The sequence below is a fragment of the Carcharodon carcharias genome, chromosome 19 (genome assembly GCF_017639515.1).
Source record: "Carcharodon carcharias isolate sCarCar2 chromosome 19, sCarCar2.pri, whole genome shotgun sequence".
Classification (NCBI taxonomy): Eukaryota; Metazoa; Chordata; class Chondrichthyes; order Lamniformes; family Lamnidae; genus Carcharodon; species Carcharodon carcharias.
In genome coordinates, this window is record NC_054485.1 from 104,785,120 (window position 1) to 104,809,149 (window position 24,030).

Genomic DNA, 24,030 nt, shown 5'->3' on the forward strand with positions numbered 1-24,030 from the left:
TAAATATTCTAACATTATCAATTCGCAAATGCAGCATTAAAATGCTGGGCTGGCCTTTCGGCCCTGCTGGGGCCAGGCTCAGGTCTGAAAATTAGCCCACTGACCAGAGTGCTGATTCCCTAGCTTGATCCCACTTCTGAGACTAGTTCTTGTGGAGGCATGAATGAATCTGGCAGGACGATCCACCTTCAAGTGGTGGGTGATAGATTAGGCCATGACTGCGATTGTCTAAGCAGTCTCTAGTTTCCCACATCAATTTAGGTCCTTGCAGGAGGGTACCTAGTAACAGGCCCATACTTCAGACAGGCCTAGAGGCCCTCGCTGCCTGCCTGAGTGTGAGACCAGCTGCAGGCTGCCCTCTGGAGGGGTTTCCCTCCCAGCATACTGCTTCCAATTAAAGATTTAAAAAGGTTGGAGAGACGGCACCTCTATGTTGAAGAGCCCCCTCTCTTACTTACCCTCTCTGACAGCCTGCTGCTCCTCTCCAGCTGAAAGGTCTCTGATTGGCCTTGAAGCCCATCAAGTGCCTGCCCGCCGGCCTTATTTGGATGGGGAACATGCCTTTATGCCAATTAAAGGGGCAACCCTATGAAAATCTCAATGGGTGACTGTTTCCCCACCCCCGCCCCCCCCGCCCGGGCAAGCTTTGGACCCCGAAACAGTACCGGTTGCTGTTTTCCACCTTCACCAGGGAAAATCCAGCTCAGCTGGTTTTCCATAAACTGCCTGTTAAACATGCATTAACGTACCGATCTTCTGCTTTTTTTCTCTAGTACAATATGAATTGGTACTCATTGGAGAGCGAGAATGCGTCACTGGGAAATAAGGGGAAATCCGTACCTTTTGTGGTAACAACTCTGGTCAATGGCTTTGTGCGTTTGCCATTATAAACCCCATAGACATAGACTGTGTATTTGGTGCGAGGCCTCAGCCCTGTGATGGTTGTCGAGCGGTCGTCACTGTTGACCGTGAAGTTCTGCACAACGCCAGACCCATGCACCTTGTACCGTATTAGAAAGGCATCAAAACCCTTCTCTGCCATCCAGGAGAAGGGGATGGAGTCAGATGAGACGTTAGAAACCAAAAGACCACCCAATTTACTCGGTTTCGGTTTGCCTTTCCCTGCAGAAGTTAAAAAGCAAAAGAGATGGGATATTTTCACCAGAGGAAAGATCAGTATCGAGGCATTTGACAAAATAATTCAGCTGATGAACAATGCTGGGTTTGGGGTCGGGGGTCGGTGGTGGTGGTGGTGGGGGGGGGGGGGGGGGGGTGGTGGGGGGGGTGTGGTGTGTGGAGGGAGTGGTGGCTGGGGAGTGGGAAGCAGAACTGGTGCTTAATCAGTGCACAAAGCCTTTTAACTAGGCCCAAGCTGTTTCAGTTCAGTGATTGACGCCTGGGAACTACAAGTTACTGATTAAAAACAAAAAACTGCAGATGCTGGAAATTCAAAACAAAAACAGAAATACCTGGAAAAACTCAGCAGGTCTGGCAGCATCAGCGGAGAAGAACAAAGTTGACGTTTCGAATCCTCATGAACCTTCAACAGAACTGATTAATTATTCTAAGAAGGCCATCAAAACGTGGAATAATAATTGAGGTTAGTTAGTCCTAGTGTGTAAATCCGAGTACAAATTGTAAAATTCAACGGTGATGATCAATGCCCAGAATCCCAGGAGAGGCAATATTCCACCTCTTAGAAATTCCTGGAAGTATTCTTGGAATTCTTTCAAATGACATACAGGGAAATTGAAGTTAATTTTTTTTTAATTCATTCTTGGGATGTGGGCATCGCTGGCCAGGCATTTATTATCCATCCCTAATTCAGAGAACATTTAAGAGTCAACCACAGCAATGCTGTGGCTCTGGAGTCAAGTGTAGGCTAGAAAAGGTAAGGATGGCAGATTTCCTCCCCTAAAGGGCATTAGTGAACCAGATGGATTTTTACAATAGCTTCATGGGTCATCATTAGACTTTTAATTCCAGGTTTTTATTGAATTCAAATTCCACCATCTGCCATGGGATTCAAACCCATGTTCCCCAAAGAATTACCCTGGGTCTTTGGATTACTAGTCCAGCAACAATACCACTGCACCATTGCCTCCCCTTGCCTGAGGTAACTGAAGCAATAATCACCATCTCTTGACAATTATCATAAAATCAATTGAATCCAACTCACCCACAATAACTCATTCCCCTTGCCCCACATACTGCTGCAGTCCATATCCTAGCACTGCACAGAAAAACTGAAAGGGGGTGACAGTATCTGTGCTGTGAGGGAGACAGATACATAAACAGTTGTGTGCACATTCAATGCATAAGAGAGTTTGAGACACATCAGTGACACGGCCCCTGGTTTCACTCAACGAGGTTCAATAACTCTGCTTATCTGGGCAAAATGCCCAAAATAATTCTGGCAAAAGCACTTGGGCAAAAGCAGGAAATCTTTCATTGAGCGAGGCATCTATGCATATTTCCGTTAAAACAGAAAGACTGGGAATGGTCATGACCAGGAAAGATAGACAGACCAGCCCACTCTCCCGTGGCGACCTCCTGATGTTCAGGAAGCGATTCACAGGTTCACATGACAAGCCTTCAGGGGCAGCTCTAGATCAAAGTCGTACTACACATACACAGCCAATGTACACATTTAGACACAAGCGATTGACACATTGATAGTCTTTAAAAGTGAACATCCACGCAGATAGATTGTGTTCCCAGCCTTAGCCAGGCAGGGCGGGGGGATGGAGGGTTTAAGGAACATGAGGGAGAAGGAGATTGTGGACTTGTGAGGTCAGCCAACATCTCGTACTCAGCTTCGAGTGTCCCATAAAGACTAGTTCAAGGATGGACGGAGACCGTGGAACAAAAGGCAGTTATGGAAAGAAATACGATTGGCTATTTTCCCCAACTTCTTCAAAGTTTGAGATGAAAATAGTTGAGGAAGGAGAAACGACGGTCTCAGGCGAAAGTGAAGGAAAAGACATTTCCAAAGCTGAACGACACTGTGGAAGAATAAATAAGCAAAGGGAGGCAGGGGTGAAGATTGCCTGAAACTAAGGAGTTTGGCAAACTCTACCTTTCATGGTGACTGTAAGGGTCAGTGCCTTTTTGCATTGGTCAGCGGAGACACTGTACAGAGAGAACAGGTACTTTGTAGCAGGCTTTAGGCCTGTGATGATGAAAGAGCGGTGGTCACCTGTCACCGTGACATTGCGCACCACCGCAGAACCCCGCACTCTGTACTGTATGATAAAAAAGACAATGCCCTTCTGAGGCAGCCAGGACAGCTGTGCAGAGTCAGCGGTGACATCCGAGGCCAACAACTGGCCTGTTTTAATCACTTTGCTCGGTTTTCCTGTGGAGGCTAAAGGTCAGGAAGAGGTTAAAGAGTCAGAATAATTATTTATTTCAAAACCAGCGTGAGTTGGCAAAATTTAAATCTGCCTGGTTTGTGCCTGATTGGCGCAATTTCTGCCCAAACTGAGTTTGACAATTCCTCACACAAACTGGCTGGAGCTTGTCCATCAAGGCACCAAGATAACTTGGCCAGCAGGGGCCGCACACTCTAGCAGACCGAGCCCAGGCACGTAGCTGCTTTTAGGTTTCAGTGGAGAGTTCTAGCAATGGCAGACAGGGAACATTAGCCCGAGATTGACCAATCGCAGCACCGTCAGTCCCACACCTTGTACAATCTGGTTAGGCGGGTTAAATTATGAGGGCAGGTTGCACAGATCAGGCTTGTATTCCTGTGCATTAGTGAAGATTGAGGGGGTGATCTAATTGAGGGGCTCATGCTGATTAAACAATTTCATAGGGTAGATGGAGAGAAGCTACTTCCTCTGGTTTGGGGGCCAGTCCGGAACAAGGGGGCCTAACCTCAGAATTAGAGCTTAGCCCTTCAGGGTGATGTCAGGAAGCACTCCTTCACACCAAGGGGAGGAGAAATCTTGAGCTCTTTCCCAGAAAAGTGCTGTCAAGTCTAGAGGTCAATTGAAAATTTAAAAACTGAGATCGAAGGATTTTTTTGTTGCGTAAACGTTCTGAGGGATATTGAATCAAGCTGGGTAAATGGATTTAAGATACAGATCAGCCATGATTTAACTGAATAAAGGAACAGGTTCCAGTGGCTGAATGGCCTCCTGGTGTCCCTATGAATCACAGAGATACCATCAGGCCTGGTATTACCTCCTCTTTTGGGATCATGCTGGAGATCTTTGATCCTCAAAATATGAACACAGGAATGATTCAGGATAAGGAAAGGGCATTCGGGGCCCAGTTACTGATCGAATATTAGGTAGGGATTCAGTAGGGAGAATGCGGAAAAACTGTTCCCATTCATGGGCGAGTCCAAGTCAAGTGGACATGAGTAAAAGACTAACAGATCAGATAAAGAATTTCTTTGCATAGCAGGTGGTGAGAAAGTTGAACTTGCTGCCACATGGAGTGGTCGACATTGAGAGCATTCATGGATTTAATGGGAGATTTGATGCATATATGAGGGAGAAGAGACTAAAGGGTTATGGAGGGTACAGAGGGAGGCTGGGAAGAGGGAAGTAGAGCAGGAGGAGGCTGTGTGGAGCTTAAACACTGGTATAGACCAGTTGGGCCGAATGGCCTGTTTTTGTGCTGTGAAGTCAATGTGATTCTGTGTAAGATCACTGAAGTTCATCCTCGTAACCAAATGACCAAGTTACATTTTGAACCCTTTCTCCCAGGTCTCAGTTCTTGTATCTGTGCCATTGATGCCTATTGAGTTTGTGTCTGCATCTAGCAACACCAAAAAATGAGTGGAAACCGGATCTATGTGGCGGTATTTTACAAAATGAACATTTCTAACTGTTTATTACAACAACTTGTATTTATATAGTGCATTTAATATAGTCAAACATCCCAAGATTTTTCACAGGGGTGCTCGCTGACTGAATTTGACACAGTCACATAAGGAGATGTTAGGACAGGTGAACAAAAGCTTGGTCAAAAAGCTCAGTTTTAAGGTGCGTCATGAAGGTGGAAAGATGGAGAGAGATGGAGAATGTTGGGGATGGAATTCTGGAGGTTAGGGCTGCAGCAGCTGGAGGTACAGCCTCCAATGGAGGGGCGATTAAAACCATGGATCAGAATTAGAGAGGTGCGTAAATCTCGGAGGGTTGTGGGCTTGAAGGAGACTACAGACATAGCGAAGGACATGAAGCCAGGGAATGATTTGAAAAGGATTACTCAGCTGAGTTGAGTGAGAATCTCAACTCAAGTTGTACCATACACCACACATTGATTATATAAACAAGCTAGGTTGGGTTGTTTTGACCAAGTTCATGGTACTTTATATAAACACAACTTATTGGTGTCCAGACAGAAAAGACAAGTTTTTTGGTCCTTATGAAAAGAAAAGCTAATACCTTTGGTGGTTATGACAGTGCTGAGTGGCTTGGTGCGTACACCACCAGAGATCCCATAGACATAGACTGTGTAGATAGTGGTAGGCCTCAGGCCTGTGATGAGGGACAATCGGCGGTCACCGGTTACCGTGAGGTCCTGCACATCCTCAGAACCTCGCACTCCGTACTGTATCATAAAAGAATCAAAATCCTTCTCCGCACCCCAGGAGAGTTGGAAGGAGTTCGCTGTGATGTTAGAGACTGAAAGATTCTCCAGTTTAACCACTTTACTTGGCTTTACTTTGTCTCTATCTGTGGAAGCTAAAAAAGGGAAAATAAATATGAACTTTTACTTTAACTGCTGAGAGGCATTTGATGCAGTCCCATGCGGTCATCAAGGGTTGTATCCTGGGATTGGGACCACAGCCTGACGAGATAGAGAGGACATGGAGAGAACTGAAAACAAGGATGACATAATTCGCAAAAGGGTTTACTTAATTTGAATAGAACCATGCTTGGAGAGTAGTCACAAAGAGAACATTTCCACTTGTGAAGATGAGAATAAAAGAGAGAAGAGCAGAGGTATTTACTCACAGTCCCTTCGGATGAAATAACAGTTCAAGGTTCACAGCGTCGCAGAGATGAAAATATTAATTGGATTAGAAAATGTGAAATCTTTTAAATTTATAGATAGGTGCGTGTCAGACACTCAGCTAAGTTCTCTTTCAGATCAATTTGGCTGCTAATAACTTTCCTGAAATATGTGAGTCATGCAAATATTACACAATTAGAGTGCACATTTTTATTTTTCTCATGGGACATGGACATCACTGCCAATACCAACATTTGTTGCCCATCCCTAATTTACCTTGAACTGAGTGGCTTGCTCGGCCATTTCAGAGGGCGGTTAAGAGTCAACCACATTGCTTTCATGTACACTCTTAAAAATCAACAGCCAATTAGATCCACCAACACACTATCAATAGGTAAAAGCCAATTCTGTAAGGCCAAATTGCTGTAAATTTAAAATTATTTGTATCAGATAAAGTTTTAATCAATTTTAAGATTTTGAATGAGTTCAATAAGGTAGATGAAGGGAAGTTTCCATTTGTAGGATGTCCAAAAATAGGCGCCATAAATATAAGATAGCCACTAATAAATCCAATCAGGAATTCAGGAGAAACTTATTTACCCAGAGAGCAGTGAGAATGCAGAACTTGCTACCACTGGGAGTGGTTGAAGTAAATGGTCTAGATACATTTAAGAGGAAGCTAGATAAATGCATGATGAAAGATATATAACATGTTGACAGGTTGAAATACAATAGGACAGGAGGGGATTCATGTGGAACATAAATGTATGGGCCTATTGTGGCCAGCTTCCGGGCTGTAAATATTGTGTAAATGCAGCCATCGGTCTGCTCAATTGCCCTAGACTTGAAGTGTCACAGTTCAGCTTCTACATCAGGCCTCTAAAACAGGCTACACAGTCACCATGGCAACCAGCAGGGTCTCTTGAACAGAAAGGCAAATATTTGGTTCTTTTTGCTAATTAAAAAAAAAGGAGGTAATACCTTTGGTGGTTATGACAGTGCTGAGTGGCTTGGTGCGTACACCACCAGAGATCCCATAGACATAGACTGTGTAGATGGTTGTAGGCCTCAGGCCTGTGATGAGGGACAATCGGCGGTCACCGGTTACCGTGAGGTTCTGCACATCCTCAGAGCCTCGTACTCGGTACTGTATGATAAAAGAATCAAAATCCTTCTCCGCACCCCAGGAGAGTTGGAAGGAGCCCACTGTGATATTAGAGACTGAAAGATTCTCCAGTTTAATTACTTTACTTGGCTTTACTTTGTCTCTATCTGTGGAAGCTAAAAAAGGGAAAATAGATATGAACTTTTACCACAGGTAACAACTGGAAAGAGGCATTTGATAAAGTCCCGATCAGTCGTCACCAGTGGGATTGGATCACAACCTGATGAGATTGATAGAGGGGGTGAGGACAGGGAGAGACCTAAAAACAGGGATTATGCAATTCTTAAAAGATATTTCTTAATTTGAACAAAACTGCTGCAACAGTGGACACAGCGAGGGACGGGGAGAGAGAGTGAGAGGGAGAGAGAGGCTTGGAGAGTATTTCCACATTTGGGGATAGAGCAAAACCAGAAGCCATGAATGTAAGATAATCACTAAATCCAATCGGGGATTCAGGAGAAGCCTCTTTACTCAGAGAGTGGTTAGAATGTGGAACCTGCTACCACTGGGAGTGGCTGAATAGTGTAAAGGAATTTAACTGAACCCTTTACTCACAGTCCTTCAGGTGCTACAACACTTAAAGGTTCACAGCTATGGGGAAATGAAAGTAGCACTTGGATATAATGGATATTAGAAACATGTGAAATCTTTAGAATTTATAAATAGGTATGTGTCTGATACTCAGCTGAGTTCTCTGAGTTTCAGGTCGATGTTCTACTAATTATCTTCCTGAAATATGTGAGTTATGTAAAAGATGCACAAGTAGAATGTACATTCATATGTACAATCTTAAACATGAACAGAACCACCAATATACTACCAATAAACTAAAAGCCATTACTTTAAGACAAAATTATCCTAAATGTAAAATTATTTGAATCAAACAGAATTTTAATCTAATTTAAGATTTTGAATAGGGTTCAAGAGGTTAAATGTGGGGAACATGTTTTAATTTGTTGGATGTCCAAAAATAGGGGCCATAAATATAAAACAGTCACTAATAAACCCAACAGGGAATTCCGGAAAAATCCAGAAAGCGGTGAGAATATGCGAGTTACTACCACAGGGACTGGTTGAGGTGAATGGTATGGATACACTTAAGAGGAAGGAAGGTAAACACATGAGGGAGAAAGGAATGTTTGGATATGTTGACAGGGCGAGATGAAGTAGGATGGGAGAAGGATCATCTGGGCATAAATACATGAACCTGTTGGGTTGAATGGCTCGTTTCTGTGCTGTAAACATTGTGCAAATTTGTACAAATGCAGCTATTGGTCTATTCCGGTGCCCTAGAGTTGAATGATGTGTCTCAGCTCTATTGACTTCTACCTCAGGCCTCTCCGAGGACACAGGACACATTTGTTGCCATAGTAGCAGAAGGGCCTCTGGAATGGAAGGGCAAATATTTAGTTCTATTAATAAGAAAAGATCATGAAAAAAAAGGAGGTAATACCTTTGGTGGTTATGACAGTGCTGAGTGGCTTGGTACGTACACCACCAGAGATCCCATAGACATAGACTGTGTAGATGGTTGTAGGCCTCAGGCCTGTGATGAGGGACAATCGGCGGTCACCGGTTACCGTGAGGTTCTGCACATCCTCAGAACCTTGCACTCCATATTGTATGATAAAAGAGTCAAAAACCTTCTCCGCACCCCAGGAGAGTTGGAAGGAGTCCATTGTGATGTTAGAGACTGAAAGATTCTCCAGTTTAATTACTTTACTTGGCTTTACTTTGTCTCCACCTGTGGAAGCTAAATAAGGGAAAATAAATATGAACTTTTACCAGGTAACAACTGTTGAGGGGCATTTGATAAAGTCCCATTCAATCCTAAGGGTTATATCGTGGGATTAGGATCACAACCTGCTGAGATAGAGAGGGGCGAGAACATGGAGGGATCTGAATGGAAGGATTACTCATTCTTAAATGCTTTTTCTTCATTTAACAATATTCTTCTGAAAGAGTAGACAGAAAGAGAAAGGGAGAAAGAGTACCCACTTGTGAAGCAAAACCAGAGGCCATCAATGTAAGATAGTCACTAATAAATCCAATGGGGAATTCAGGAGAAACTTCTTTAAGTGGTTGAATATCGTAGAGGAATTTAACTGAAAACTTTTGCTCAGTCGTACGGATAAAACAATTCAAAATTCACAGGGCCACAGAAATGAAATAGCAATTAGATTAGAAACATGTAAAATCTTTTAAATTTACAGATACTGGTGTGTCTGACGCTCAGCTGAGTTCTCAGAGTTTCAGGTCAATAGTCCACTGATTATTTTCCTGAAATATGTGATTCATGTAAAAGATGCACAATTAGAGTGTACATTCATATGCATTCTTAAAAATCAACACCCAATTAGAATCACCAATACACTACCAATAAGGAAAAAGCCAATACCTTAAGGCCAACTTGCTGTAAATTTAAAATTATTTGTATCAGATGTGACAGAAGTATAATCATTTTCATTATATTTTTCTGGTTTATTGTGAAGTAGGTTTAAGGGGGTAAGTATAGTTGGGTCTGTCTGTGTGTGATTTAATTACATTTGGAGTCAAGTAGACTGCAAGCTTGAAATTATCAAAAGAAGTTCGGTGCTTGACATGCAAATGAGTAAACATGGATGCTGGGTTAGCATGTAAAGTGTGAAGGGAACTTGCATATTTAGATAAATGAAGAAATTTGGATTTCAAAGGGATCTTAGTCTGTTTACAACTAGCCAGATAAGCAAGGTTAAGGAGTGTTTTTATTTTTCCCAAAGGTTACTGGCAATATTGGCAACATGTCAGTTTTTACATTATGAGGAAGATAGAGTTTCAATGACATATGGAACAATAGAATTTACATATTAAAAAGAGAGATACATATATAAAGGAGAATGAAAGGCGATGTGGGAGAAGGCCATGTAAGATCTGACAGGAGTGTGTAAAATAGCTTTAATGAAGCCTCGAGTCATTTGGGCATAAGTCTGCTATATAACAAAACTGATATTGGGAAAAATCCATTTGGAATTCCACTGTCAAGTGTATATTGTGTTAACTTGTTGGTTCTGTTTTAAACCTAAAATCTATTTGGACTGTTGCCTTAAACGGGTGTAACCGTGGATCAGGTTAATTAAGAATTTAGGAGTTATTATAATAGTAAGTAATTGTAGTCTTATGTATGTGCTTGACATCTTTTATTTTGCTAATAAATATTTTAAGTTAATTTTTTAAATCTCTAAAGGTCTTGGTGGACTTATTACTTCTGAATTCAGTACACATGTCTTCTTGTAATAAATAAATTGTAAAACTGTTGTGATAGTGTGACCAAGTTTCCCTTGTGGATTTGGTCTGTCTGGCACACATCATCTGCCATGTCATAAATCTGATTAAAATTTAATCTATGTTAAGATTTTGAATGGATTCAATAGGGCAGATATAAGGAAGGTTTTTCCATTTGTGGGGTGTCTAACACTAGGTGCCAAAAGAGAGTCACTATAGGGAATTTAGAAGAAAGGTCTTTACCCAGAGAGTGGTGAGAATATGGAAGATTCTACCACAGGGAGTGAATATTATAGATACATCTAAGAGGAAGCTAGATAAACACATGAAGGAGAAAGGAGCAGAAGGACATATTGACAGGGCGATGAGATGAAGGAAGAAAGTTCATGTTGGTATGAATGCATGGATCTGTTGGGTCGAATGGCTCATTTCTGTGCTGTGAATATTGTGTAGTTCTATATAAATGCAGCCATTGGTTTGTTCAGGTGCCCTGGAGTTGGATGACGTGTCTCAGCATGATCGACTTCTACCTCAGGCCTCACCAAGGACACGAGCCACGTATAGTCACCATAGTAATCATTAAGGTCTCTGGAATGGAAAGACACATTTTTGGTTCTATTAAAAAGATCATGAAAGAAAGGAGGTAATACCTTTGGTGGTTATGATAGTGCTGAGTGGCTTGGTGCGTACACCACCAGAGATCCCATAGACATAGACTGTGTAGACAGTGGTAGGCCTTAGGCCTGTGATGAGAGACAATCGGCGGTCACCGGTTACCATGACGTTCTGCACATCCTCAGAACCTTGCACTCCATACTCTATGATAAAAGAATCAAAATCCTTCTCCGCACTCCAGGAGAGTTGGAAGGAGTCCGCTGTGATGTTAGAGACTGAAAGATTCTCCAATTTAACCACTTTACTTGGCTTTACTTTGTCTCTATCTGTGGAAGCTAAAAAAGGGAAAATAGATATGAACTTTTACCAGATGACAACTGTTGAGAGGCATTTGATGAAGTTCCATTCAATTATCAAGGTTCATGAGGATTAAGACCACAAGCTGAAGGAAGAATCAGACAAGAATTATTATTTTGAAGCTTAAGGCCCTTCTGTGCACCAAGGAACCCCTGGGATCTTTGACTAAGGGCTTTATTTCTGGAGTTCACCTGTTGAAATCCAAAAAGAGCAAAGGGAGAGTGGCCTGGAATTTTCTCAGACCTCTTCCCCCTCTCCACCACTTTAACCTTTGCCAGGTTTATGTTGGATATGGATGCAGACACTTGTGGGAAGGCTATAGCAGGTCAGCTCAGTGGAAATTACTGTCCGACAGCTTGCTTTCCCTCCTATAGACACAAAAGCTCCCGGGGGGCAGAATTAACATGGACGCTGATCAAGCAGCCAAAGGGGAAGGTTGTTAAAGTTACTCCAAAATCATGCAAATATTCCCACCTCATTCCTCTTCTCCCCAAGCTGTATCCTGCATTAGGTATGTCAGTGTTGTCCAATAGGATTTCAACACTGGCCAAACTTGTGTCCATTGGGTCACCATATTAGCCGCGCAATACAAAATACATGCCAAAGATAGGTTGAATCTTACAACAATCTCGAAGCGATGAACTGGGATTGAGGGACAGGACGGAATAAAGGTGAACCATAGTGCGATGACAGCAGCTTAATCAAAGGATAGTTTTAGTAGCAGCAAGAGAATATGGCTTTTGTTGCAACGAATATATTCCGCCACACTACCACTTTCTTCAAAGGAGGCCTCCTTGCCGCATTTCTCCATGGAGATGGCTACAGGATTTTTTCAATGGTTAGGCTTGTTTTCCTTGCAGGGTTTTCTATTTTTGATGTGGCCACGGGTTGAGTCAGAGTCTGGAACCACGTGCCCAGTCAAATGGGCTGCCGCAAGGTCCGAATGTCCGTCTGATTAAAATCTCACCCCCGATGAAAAGCCTCAGTTTGTCCCATACCACTGGCCGATTCACCACATGGTGAGGGTATTGGACACCAGGGGAGCAACAATTCTCGGGGCAGAATTTCACAGCCCCTCCTGCCGGTGGGATTTTGCGGTCCCGCTGAAATCAGAATCACACAGTGCAGAAGAAGCCCTTCGGCCCATCGAGTCTGCATCAACACGTGAGAAACACCTGACCTACCTATCTAATCCCATTTACCAGCACTTGGCCCATAGCCTTGAATGTTATGACGCATCAATAGGCTTTTGAACGACTCACCACATTTTCCGGCCCCACCCCCGCTGCAATTGGACCATGAAACTTAGCCCTAGAAGTAACCTGTTTTAGTCTTAAAGAAATCCACCAGATACATCCCACTCTGAGCCCCTGAACCCTGGCAATCCAGCCCTCTAAACTAGGCAAACACAAAAACATACATAGGCAAGTTTATGACCTTTGATTTCTTATTTACTGATTTGTCCATCTTTGTTTGAATTCTGGGTGGTTTAGCCAGAACAGTTCAATATGTCAGCATTTGCAAGCTGAGATACATTGGAGGTTAACAGGAATTAAGCCTTGGATGTGATTCTCAAGGCTCCTCATGCTCGGCTCATGAGAAACATTGACACCTCTGATGGACCTGACGTTAATTATAAGTTAGATGGAAAGTCAGAGAGACTGAAACATGCACTTCAGATCTTGTCCTTGAAGAATCTCCAATGGATGGAGATTGTTGCATAAGGAAGGGAGGGTAATTTTGACTTGGGGTGATATTAGATCGGACAACCTTTCACAGACCCTCTCCACCAGTTTTCATTTCTACTGAAGCAAATGAGAATTAAAATCAGAGATCAGATCCAATATCAGCTGTTACAACTTCCTCTCTCAAAGCCAAAAATTACTCTCATCGAAAGTTAAGTCATATTTGGAGGAAAATAAGAGTATATCCCAAATGAGTCAAAGCCGCACAATAGCCACACTCATTCATGGAACCTGCACAGCATACAAAACTCTTCCTGTGTGCATTTTGCATTGCTTAAAGCGAGGAAGGAATAGTTGAAGATATGGACTAGAGTGAGGAAGGAATAACTGAAGATACGGACTAGAGTAAGGAAGGAATAGCTGATGATATGGACTAGAGTAAGGAAGGAATAGCTGACGTTATGGACTAGAGTAAGGAAGGAATAGCTGACGATATGGACTAGAGTAAGGAAGGAATAGCTGACGATACGGACTAGAGTGAGGAAGGAAAGCTGAAGATACGGACTGAGTGAGGAAGGAATAGCTGAAGATACGGTCTAGAATGAGGAAGGAATAGCTGAAGATACGGACTAGAGTGAGCAAGGAATAGCTGAAGAGACAGACTAAAGTAAGGAAGGAATATCTGAAGACACGGAAGCAAACCATGGGATTATTCACAGATCACCTGTCTCCCAGGAGGGGTGTGTTACTGACAGAGGTGGTAAGTCCATTCTATCTGGGAAGAGATTCCAGTGAAAAGATGAGCTGCTTTGCCACATTCCAGAAATGGGGATTGAGCTCCCAGCTTCAAAGTGCGTCAAGAGGCGACAGTCGGAAACTTCTGTTTGTGTGTGGTTCATGCAGAAATGTGAACGGCAGAGATATATTTACACAGGAGTTATATACATATTTAACCTTGTGCTGGAACCTCCAGGCACTGAAGGTTCATCTCACCGTTATAAGCAAACCCAGGGGGAGAAATCCTAGGGGCGTTAAAGAAAATTGTGTGCGATTTTCTCATTTATTTGATTAATATTGGCGATGTACGAGGGAGGGTGTTTGACTGAAATAATGCACATTCAGTCAGATAACAACGGTCCTGTTTATTTTCCAGTTGGCTCCAAGGTGTCACAAGATGGATGTGTTGATGACCAAGGGTGGGAGAATGTGCGAGTGCAGGAAGGGTGGAGGGAGGGGATAATGTCATAGAGTCTCCAGGAATGTGTCCAGGCAGACAAGGCAACTCCTGTGGATGAGAGGAGCTTCTGAGTGCATCCATTCCAATCTTCCCGCCATTGTTTGTTCCCCAGGCAACACTCAGGGTGTGGATGGGTGATGTAGCTGTAGCCTGGTGACCATCTCAATCAGGAGTTACCTTTATTCCAAGGACATGGTCATGCTTTGATAACCCCAGAGGCTACAATGGTTCCTGGGGGGAACAATAAAAGAGGAAATAATTCCTGTTCAGTATCCAGAAATAGTCACAACGAATGGAAAATGTCCTGGAATGTTTTCTTTTATTCTTTCCTGGGATCTGGGTGTCGATAGGCCAGCATTCATTGTCCATCCCCAGTTGTCCTTGAGAAAGTGGTGGTGAGCTGCTTTCTTGAACCGCTGCAGTCCATGTGGTGTAGGTACACCCACAGTGCTGTTAGGAAGGGAATTCCAGGATTTTGACCCAGCGACAGTGAAGGAATGGCGATATATTTCCAAGTCAGGATGGTGAGTGACTTGGAGGGGAATTTCCAGGTGGTGGTGTTCCTATGTACCTGCTGCCCTTCTAGATGGTAATGGTTGTTGGTTTGGAAAGTTCAGGAGAAAAATATTTACATAGAAATGTGGAACACTCCCATCAGATTTTTTTTAATTCTTTCATGGTATGTGGGCATCATCCCTAACTGCAACATCCTTGAACTGAATAGCTTGCTAGGCCATTTCAGAGTCAGTGGTCTGGAGTCACATGTAGGCCAGACCAGGTAAGGTTGGCAGATATCCTTCCATAAAGAGGCTTTTACAACAATTGTTGTATGGTCACCATTAGCTTTTGAATTCCAGGTTTAACTGAATTCAGCCTGGGTCCCTGGATTACTAGCCTAGTGATGCTACCACTATGCCACCATCTCCCTCTCATGGAGTGATTGAGATGAATATGCACAGATGCACTTATTGAGAAGCTGGATATTCATGAGAAGGAAAGGGACAGAAGAATATGTTGATAGGGTGAGATGAAAAGGGGTGGGAGGAGACTTGCAGGGAGCATAAACACCAGCATGAACCAATTAGGCTGAATGGCCTGTTTCTCTGCTGCAAGATTCTATGCAGGGCTGAGAAACAGTCTGACTCCCACCTTATTAATATGCAAGGGAGCTTGGGGTGAAAGAGAAGGGGTAAAATCAAAACCCCTATAGTGAATTCCATGTGGTGCTCACAATACTTTTAGTGGTCACCACGAGGGTCAGCGGTTTTGCGGCTTGACCATAGATGTCAGCGATGTACTTGGTGGCTGGCTTCAGGCCTGTGATGGTTGCGGCTTGTCGATGCCCGATCACTGAGAGGTTCTGCACGCCCTCTGAACCTTGAACTCCATATTGCAGAAGGAAGGTATCAAAGACCTTCTCTGCCCTCCAGGACAACCAGAGTGAGTCCGTCGTGATGTTAGAGGCGGACAGGTTGCTCAGTTTGACCAGCCGGATCAGAGTGATTTTGACTTGGTCAGTCAAAGCTGAAAGCAGAAGATTTACAACTGAGCGCCTGGCCAGCCGGGAAACATACGGAGGACCATGTGCAATAAGCAAAATCTGAGCAAGTTCAGTTGTCAAGCTCCATCTAAGTCATATCTCTGGCAAGCGACAGGTGAGTTACTTCTCTTGAAGCCTTCGAGCCAGCAGGAAAGCCCCAAGTCTAAGACTGCGGCACCCAGGAGACAGAGCAGGCCTATATTCCCTGGAGTTTAGAAAAATGAGAGATGATCTCATTGTAACATATAAAATTCTTACAGGGCTAGATAGGGTGGATGCCGAGAGGCTGTTTTCCCTGGCTGGAGCTTCCAAAACTAAAGGTTAAATTCTCGCAATAAGGGGTTGGCTATTTAGAACTGAGAGAAGAAGAAAACACGGAGGACATGATGGAATATTGAGACAAAGTGGGAGTTGAGGTAGAAGGTCAGCTAGGGTCTTATGGATTGGGAGAGCAGGTTCAAATGGCTAACTGCTGCTCCTATTTCTTATCTTCTAACCCACATGTCACCAACTCTAAAACTCAAATGGGGTTCAGAAATGTGAACTCAGAACCGATCATAACTCCTCAGAAAAACTGATGAGACTCTTGTGAGATATCGCCAAACTCCCAGGATAACATTAGTTCCCATTATTATTTTAAAATTCTTGTTTCTAAAATTGAAACCATTCACAGATGTTACAAAGCTTCATTAAAATTACAAAATATTATTTTCTCATGGGACCCAAATGTTTTTGTTTCTTTTTGAAAAAAACAAGACACAATTGGTTGACGTCACCATGGAAACAAATCAAACTGTTGAGCTGGAGCCTTTTCTCATTTCAGTGCAACTTTGTGTCCTCTACACTGTATCTCAGCTGTAGCCAAAGCTGATTGAAACCAGCAAGAAAATAAATCTTCCCATTCCTGAATCCCCGTAGCAGGTTTCCTGGTCTCCAGCTAGCAGCTTCCGAATCTTTCTGATATCAGGAAATTAGTCTGGAGGAGAGGGGCTGGTCCCGACAGTGACCTTCTGTTCCAGTGCGTACTGGCGATACGACATGTTCCAGCGTGAGAGGTTGTGTGTCCTAAGATATCACTATACCCCAGACTCACAATGTAACACTCTCTGATTCTCTAACACTGAGAGACCCCAGTCTCACAATGTAACACATTCTGATTCTCTAACAATGAGAGACCCCAGACTCACAATGTAACACTCTCTGATTCTCTCAGTAATACTGAGAGACCCCAGACTCACAATGTAACACTCTCTGATTCTCTAACACTGAGAGACCCCAGTCTCACAATGTAACGCTCTGATTCTCTAACACTGAGAGACCCCAGACTCACAATGTAACACGCTCTGATTCTCGAACACTGAGAGACCCCAGACTCACAATGTAACACTCTCTGATTCTCTAACACTGAGAGGCCCCAGACTCATAATGTAACGCTCTCTGATTCTCTCAGTAACACTGAGAGACCGCAGACTCACAATGTAACACTCTTTGATTCTCTAACACTGAGAGACCCCAGACTCACAATGTAACGCTCTCTGATTCTCTAACACTGAGAGACCCCAGTCTCACAATGTAACACATTCTGATTCTCTAACACTGAGAGACCCCAGACTCACAATGTAACACTCTTTGATTCTCTCATACTGAGAGACCTCAGACTCACAATGTAACACTCTCTGATTCTCTAACACTGAGAGACCCCAGACTCACAACGTAACACTTTCTGATTCTCTCACACTGAGACTAGGATCACAATGAAATCCCTGCATAAACTAAAACGCTGTTCCAACATCAGGAAAACATGACTATCTGCCACTTCATTTTCAAAGTCGATATTCTCCATTGAGAACTGAGAAAGGACAGAGAGGGCTGACAATGATCCAGTCCTACTCATGGAGGTCAGAGCTTTAGAATGTGTACCATTGGCTTCGAGAGGTGATTCTGGCTTGCTGATTGGGGAACTGTGGAAATGTTGATGACCTGGGTGGATGGATCAATGTTATAAACACTGGCAGCTACAATGCATCACTAGGAAATGCTTCAGATGGTGCAGAATGGAACAGCCAGCAAAGGATATTGACCACATTCCCATGGCACAACTCAAGGGAATCCAGCCAATTCTCTGCTGAATTCGTCCATCCTCAATTTTCATTCACTAGATGGCAGTCTAACCCACAATGAGAGAACATCAACCACAATGTATTTATTCCCATCATTGTGGTTTTCTCTGTTTACAATCCTGACCTTTGGTTCCTCAATCTTTTTCATTCTCTATGAGCTCATTAATTCTCTTCCTTATTTTTTCTGGTTTGATCTTTGATCAAGCTTCCTTGGCTTCACATTCCAGCTCATCTGCTGTTTATCCTTCTCTCTGTTTATTCTAACCTTCACTTGCCTTTCCACTAGTCACACATGTTATTGCCAGGGTTTGGTTAAATGTCAGTGAATCTTCCTATAACTTACATTCTACTGACATTCTCCACATTTTCAATCTCCTTTTCCCACTTTTCTCTTCCCATTGGCATAGAATCTTACAGTAGTATCAGAGAAAAGGTGGCCATTCAGCCCAACGAATCTGCATCAGCTCTCTCAAAGAGCAATCCAGTTGGTCCCACATCCTGGCTCTGTTTTCAACATTCCCACAATATTTTAACCTTCAAGTATCTATCCATTTCCCTTTTGAAAGCTACTATTGAACCAGCCTCCATCACACTCTCAGGCAGTGCAGTCTGCATTCTAACCACTCGCTGTGTGAAAACATTTTCCTCATGTCACTGTTGCTTGCTTTGGCAATCACCTTAAATCTGTGCCCACAGTTCTCGATCCAATGGCAACAGTTTCTCTTTGTTACCTCTATCAACATCCTTCATGGTTTTAAACACTTCTATCAAATCTCCTCCTAACCCTCTCTATTCTAAAGAGAACAATCCCAGCTTCTCCAATCAATCCATGTAACTGCAATCCTCTTCCTCTGAACCATCCCAGCTAATCTCTTCCACACTCTCCTAAATGTGGTGTCTAGAATTGGAAACAATTGGGACAAGGTAACATGTTACAAAGGTTTAGCATAACTTTGTCTTTGGTCCTCTTTTATAAACCCAATGTCCCCAGTGTTTTATATCAACTGCTTCGTTAACTTGACCTGCCGCCCTCAGAGATTTATGCACAACCACCCCAGATTTGTTCTTTCGCCCACTTTAAAATTGTGATATTTATTATGTATGGTCTCTCCTCCTCATTCATCCTACCAGAATGTATCACCTGCATTGAATTTTATTGACATGTGTCTGCCCATTCAACCTGTCTACATCCTCTTGAAATCTATTATTACTGTGCTGTTTTTAACATGTTCACTTTTTGTGTTATCAGAAAATTTAAAAATCCTGGCTTCTACCCCAAAGTCCAAGTTGTTCAGCTTGTCACAATGCTTTTCCTCGGTCTTTGCTAACCATTCGTTCAAAATCACAAGGGCTCTCGGCAGAGTAGAGAGGGAGAAACTGTTTCCATTGGTGGAAGGATTGAGAACTATAGGGCACAGATTGAAGGTGATTGACAAAAGGAGCAATGGCAGCATGAGGAAAACCTTTTTCACAAAGCGAGTGTTTCGGATCTGGAATGATCTGTCTGACAGTGTGGCTAGGAAGATTCATTCATGGCTTTCAAAAGGGAATTGAATCCTTAACAGAAAAGGAAGGCACGGGAGATGTTCCCAGTATGTTCAATCACAGGCTAATTCACTGCAGGCATCTTAACATGTCTCCTTCTACGAAGCTATATATCCTCCTACAGTACAAACCTGTTTAGAAAGGAATGGGTGATTAATACCTTTTGTGGATACAGTTGTGGCCAGTGGCCTTGTAAGCTGCCCACTTGAAACCCCATAGAGATAGAGGGTGTATTTGGTGGTAGGCCTCAGGCCTGTGATGGTGGTGGATCGATGACTGCCGTCTACTGTCAGGTTCTGCACGTCCCGGAGCCCCGACAGGTTATACTGTACAAGGAAAGAATCAAAAACTCTCTCGGCGGTCCAGGAGAGCTGGATGGATTTGGTCGTGACGTTAGAAATTGACAGAGTGCTCAGTTTGTTCGCTCTGCTCGGTTTGATTCCACCTCTCAGCTTCTGTGGAAGCTGAAAACAGAATTCACGTCACAGGTAAATAACGGTTGTTAGTCCAGCAGGTTTCTGTAGGAGCAGGCGGAGGCTGTTCAGCCCCTCAAGAGCCTGTTCCACCTTTTGCTCAAGTCATGGTTGATCTGTATTTCAGCTCCATTTCCCCCACTGTTGCTCCACACACTCTTTCATTTGGTTGCGTTGTATCAAACTACCCAATGTGACCCTTGCAGTCTCGTAGACCCATCATGCTAGAGCAAGGTCCTTGTAGCAAATTTAAGACCCCCAAAGCAAACTTGGAACTGACAGCACCAGGCACGAATGTTTGGAATCTACTGTTCAGCATGTTACCAGGGCTTTGTGAAACTCCTGCAGATCATGATGTGCTCCTGAGTCCAATGTATGAATTATAGACAGACCCTGACTGTCCTCTCCACTTGGCTGAATCATTAATACAGGAACAAGCCAATTGATTTCAAAGACTGATAACAGAATCTGTAAGGATAATGCTGAATACCTTGTTTCTGGATTCACTGACCCTTCACCCTTGACTGAAGATTAAAAATTTCACAAATAATACGGGGTCAACCTTCACCTTCTGTGCATGCTGGGATCCCATATCTTCAAGCCATCCAGCCCCAGGTAGTGATTTTCCATCTATTATATCAGTGTGTATATATGTATCTATATATGTGCATGTGTGCCTGTGTGTATGTGTGCACATGTGTATATGTGCTTGTGTGTTGTCTATGCATGTGTTCACACGTGTGCATGTGTGTGCCCGTGCGCACTTTGTTTTATGTGTGTGTATATGTATACCTGTGTACATATTTATATATGTGGGTGCCTGTCTGTGGTGAGGTTGTGTTTGTGCATGTGTGAGCACAATCTGGGTTCCTATGTGTGAGTGTACACTTGTGTATGTTCGTGTGTGTGTACCTGTGTATATGTGTGTGTATATGGGTGTGTATATATATATATGTGCATGTGTCTATAGCGGTGTCCATAAGTACACATGATGTGAGTGTGTGTGTCTGTCCATGTGTCAGTCAGTATAATTTATGTCATAACTTATCTTCGATGGAGCAATTGTTACATAATGCTCAACCATACAAAACTGATCAAACCTGCTCCACACAACGATGGCTCAGCATTATAACTGGACACTCCTCCCCTCAAACCTGTCCCCCAGGAACTTTATAACGAGACATTCCTTTCCTTCTCCAACCACCTCCCAGCCATCCACATGGTCTCCTGGGAGAGGCAGCAGGAAAAATCCCAGGGCCAGTGATACTCTAAAATTCCCCTCCCAGCACACCCACCCCACCCGCTTCCAAACGACTGAAACAAGACCAGATCATACAGACCAATTGGCAGTAACTATCAAACTGCTGACCAAACACCAACTAAACCTAGAACACTGACAAGCCCCAACCACAACAGGGGAGAGAAGAGCCAACAGTTAAAACAAGCCATTTATGGCTACAATTAGTCAAAAAGATTGAAGTTTGAAGAAAATGACGGAAAAGCTGAAGATTCCCCGCTTCGACAGCCATGATGTAATGGAATCAATCGGGATAGACATGAGGCGATGACTGCTAGAGCCAAAGACTGAGGAATGATGGCCAACCATGATATGTCCCTGGAAGTGAAGAATGGGGCGAAGTGCCTCAGAACAAGTTTGTTCTGCTCCGTGGTGCATGCGAAAGCTGTGGAAATGATGATGGATTATATTTATATAAATCAGATATATAAATATATGTTTACATTCGTGGGAAACAAATGACGCATGAAGACAAAGCATCCAGTGTTACTCCAAGCTTGGAGCAAACCCAGGTGAATTCCAAACTTCATGCAGTGGTGAGGGAGACGGAAGTGTGTGAGGATTTTTGACGTGGTTCCTTACAGTCTGGGCAATGAACGAGGCCGTGCACTTTGGCCCTCGGCATGCATCCGTGTAGATCAAGAGCATGAGCATTGTTGCCCCCAAAATAGTGCGGCACGGTAGCAAAGGGGATCAAGAGAATAGAGAAATACTTCCCTGCCTTGAAGCTGCTAAGGGCTCCATTACTTATTAATAAAAATACCTCTGCTGGACACGAGGGCAGTCAAGGGCCTTGTGCGCTGGCCACGGGAGACCCCAAAGAGGAAGACTCTGTAGCTGGTAGTGGGCCTGAGGCCTGTGATCACTGCTTGCCGGAGGTTACCAGTTACTGTGCGTTTCCGGGCCACCTTAGCGTCCGGCACTCTGTACAGTATCACAAAGGAATCAAAATCTCTTTCCGCCACCCAGGAGAGCTGGAAGGAGCCGCTTGTGACATTAGAGACCAAAAGATGGCCAAGTTTTTTCAGTTTGGTTGTATCCTTATCTGTGGAAGTCAAAAGAGGGGGAGAGAGGGGAAAAGAGGTGGATTGTTACTGGATGGAAGGTTGATTATTCACCCTGAACAGTAATGGCATTGAACCTCCAATCTCTGGCATGGCGCGGTATCAGCCTAGAGATTTCAATAGCATTATGAGCAGATGTCTTTTACGATATCCCTTTTATCCGAGGCTATTTTTTTTTAGAATTTTCCATCAGGGTGTGGATGATGTTAGCGAGGTCCAATTTATTGCCCCTTCCCCCCAATGTCCTGACAAATTGTGCTTTGTGGGGAACCAGTTCTATAACTGGAGTTTAGAGGTGGTCTCACTGAAACATCTAAAAGGGGTTTGACAGGGTGGACACTGAAAGGTTGTTTTCTCCCGGCTCAGGAAGCTAGAACACAGGGTTACAGCCTCAGAGTCATTTGGGGCTGAGGGGAGGAGAAATTTCTTCACCCAGACGGTCGTGGATCTTTGGAATTTGCTACCCCAGAGGTGTCTGGAAGCTCAGTCATTGAGTATCATGACAGAGGTCAGTAGATTTTTGGATACTTTGGGCATTAGGGGATAAGGGGGATAATGTGGGAAAGTGGAGTTGAAGTAGAAGGTCAGCCTTGATCTTATTGAATGGCGGAGCAGGTTCGAAGGGCTGAATGGCCTACTCCTGTCCCTATTCCTTCTGATCTTACTCGGCCAATTAGATTGGCACTAAAAGAATCAACCAGCTGGTGTTGGAATGGAGTCATGTGCAGGCTGGATCAGGTTGGCGGGCAGTGGTTTTAGGCTCTCTTCCTCTGATGGATATTTAGCAAACCACAAAATCCCACCTTTTATTGAATTCAACTTCATTGCCGCTTGGACTGCAGCGGCGGCAGGAGGCAGCTCACCACTGCCACATCGAGGGGCAACTAGGGACGAGCAAGTAATGTCGGTCTTGCCATCCACACCTGCACCCCAGGAATGATGAGCAGAGGGGAAAAGGCTGGCCCCGATGAGATTTGAACTCGCCGCCTCGGAGTTGCTGGTTCGGTCCTAACAACCACGGCACGAGCGGATCCAGAAATGGGTCAACACCGGTCGCTAAAGCAGGCGGGTGGATGTCTCCAAGCCTTCAGCTCTTATCAACATCAGTGACCCTGAGGCTCCCGGAGTGAACAGACGACCCAGGGACGAGCTAACCCTCGAAATCTACCTGGAAATTCTTTGCACTAAATCGACTAAAAAAAGGCAAAAGCGACTTGTTCTGCAAGCCATACGTGTGTGTGTTCCAGGTTATCGGTTCGAAAGCTGTCTCATGTGCACAGTTACATCTGGTGTGGGGCCTACCAGTGCAGGCTCCTCAATATCCCACTTCATTAGCAGGAAGCACTGCGGCGCAAAAAGCTAATGCTATAATTTTCAACTGCAGGCCTAAAAGGCAAGAAACCTTTCACAAAGAAATGGAAGAAAAGTGAGATTAAAGGTTGCAGCCAGCTCCATGCTCCATCATGCTGAACTGAAGGGGGGATGAATGACAAGTGGTTGTGTTCAGGGCTGGGTGCAGCTGGGCCTGAGGGGCTCCTGCTGAGGCAATCCACATCGACACCTCGGGCTCCCTCTGTGCATCACCATGTTTCCTGCTGGATCCCTTGGGTCAGCTCTGGAGAAGCGTCACACGGACTCCGAGCGTTAACTCTGTCTCTTTCTCTCCACATCGATGCTATCAGACATGCTGAAGCTTTTCCA

At 43.9% G+C, this 24,030-nt stretch overlaps 1 protein-coding gene across 14 annotated transcripts in view; it reads right to left on the reverse strand.

The window, feature by feature from the left end:
• The window catches only part of LOC121291414 (tenascin-like), a 224,925-nt gene that overhangs the window by 90,633 nt on the left and 110,262 nt on the right, over window positions 1–24,030 (reverse strand). For 13 of the 14 annotated variants that reach the window (XM_041212557.1, XM_041212552.1, XM_041212558.1 and 10 more), the window contains 5 exons: window positions 11,047–11,346; window positions 8,589–8,888; window positions 6,952–7,251; window positions 5,400–5,699; window positions 841–1,122 (listed from right to left, as the gene is read on the reverse strand). In XM_041212557.1, the coding sequence (XP_041068491.1) occupies window positions 841–1,122; window positions 5,400–5,699; window positions 6,952–7,251; window positions 8,589–8,888; window positions 11,047–11,346 (1,482 nt within the window). The remainder of the gene's footprint in view (window positions 1–840; window positions 1,123–5,399; window positions 5,700–6,951; window positions 7,252–8,588; window positions 8,889–11,046; window positions 11,347–24,030) is intronic. The other variant, XM_041212551.1, reaches the window with a different exon arrangement.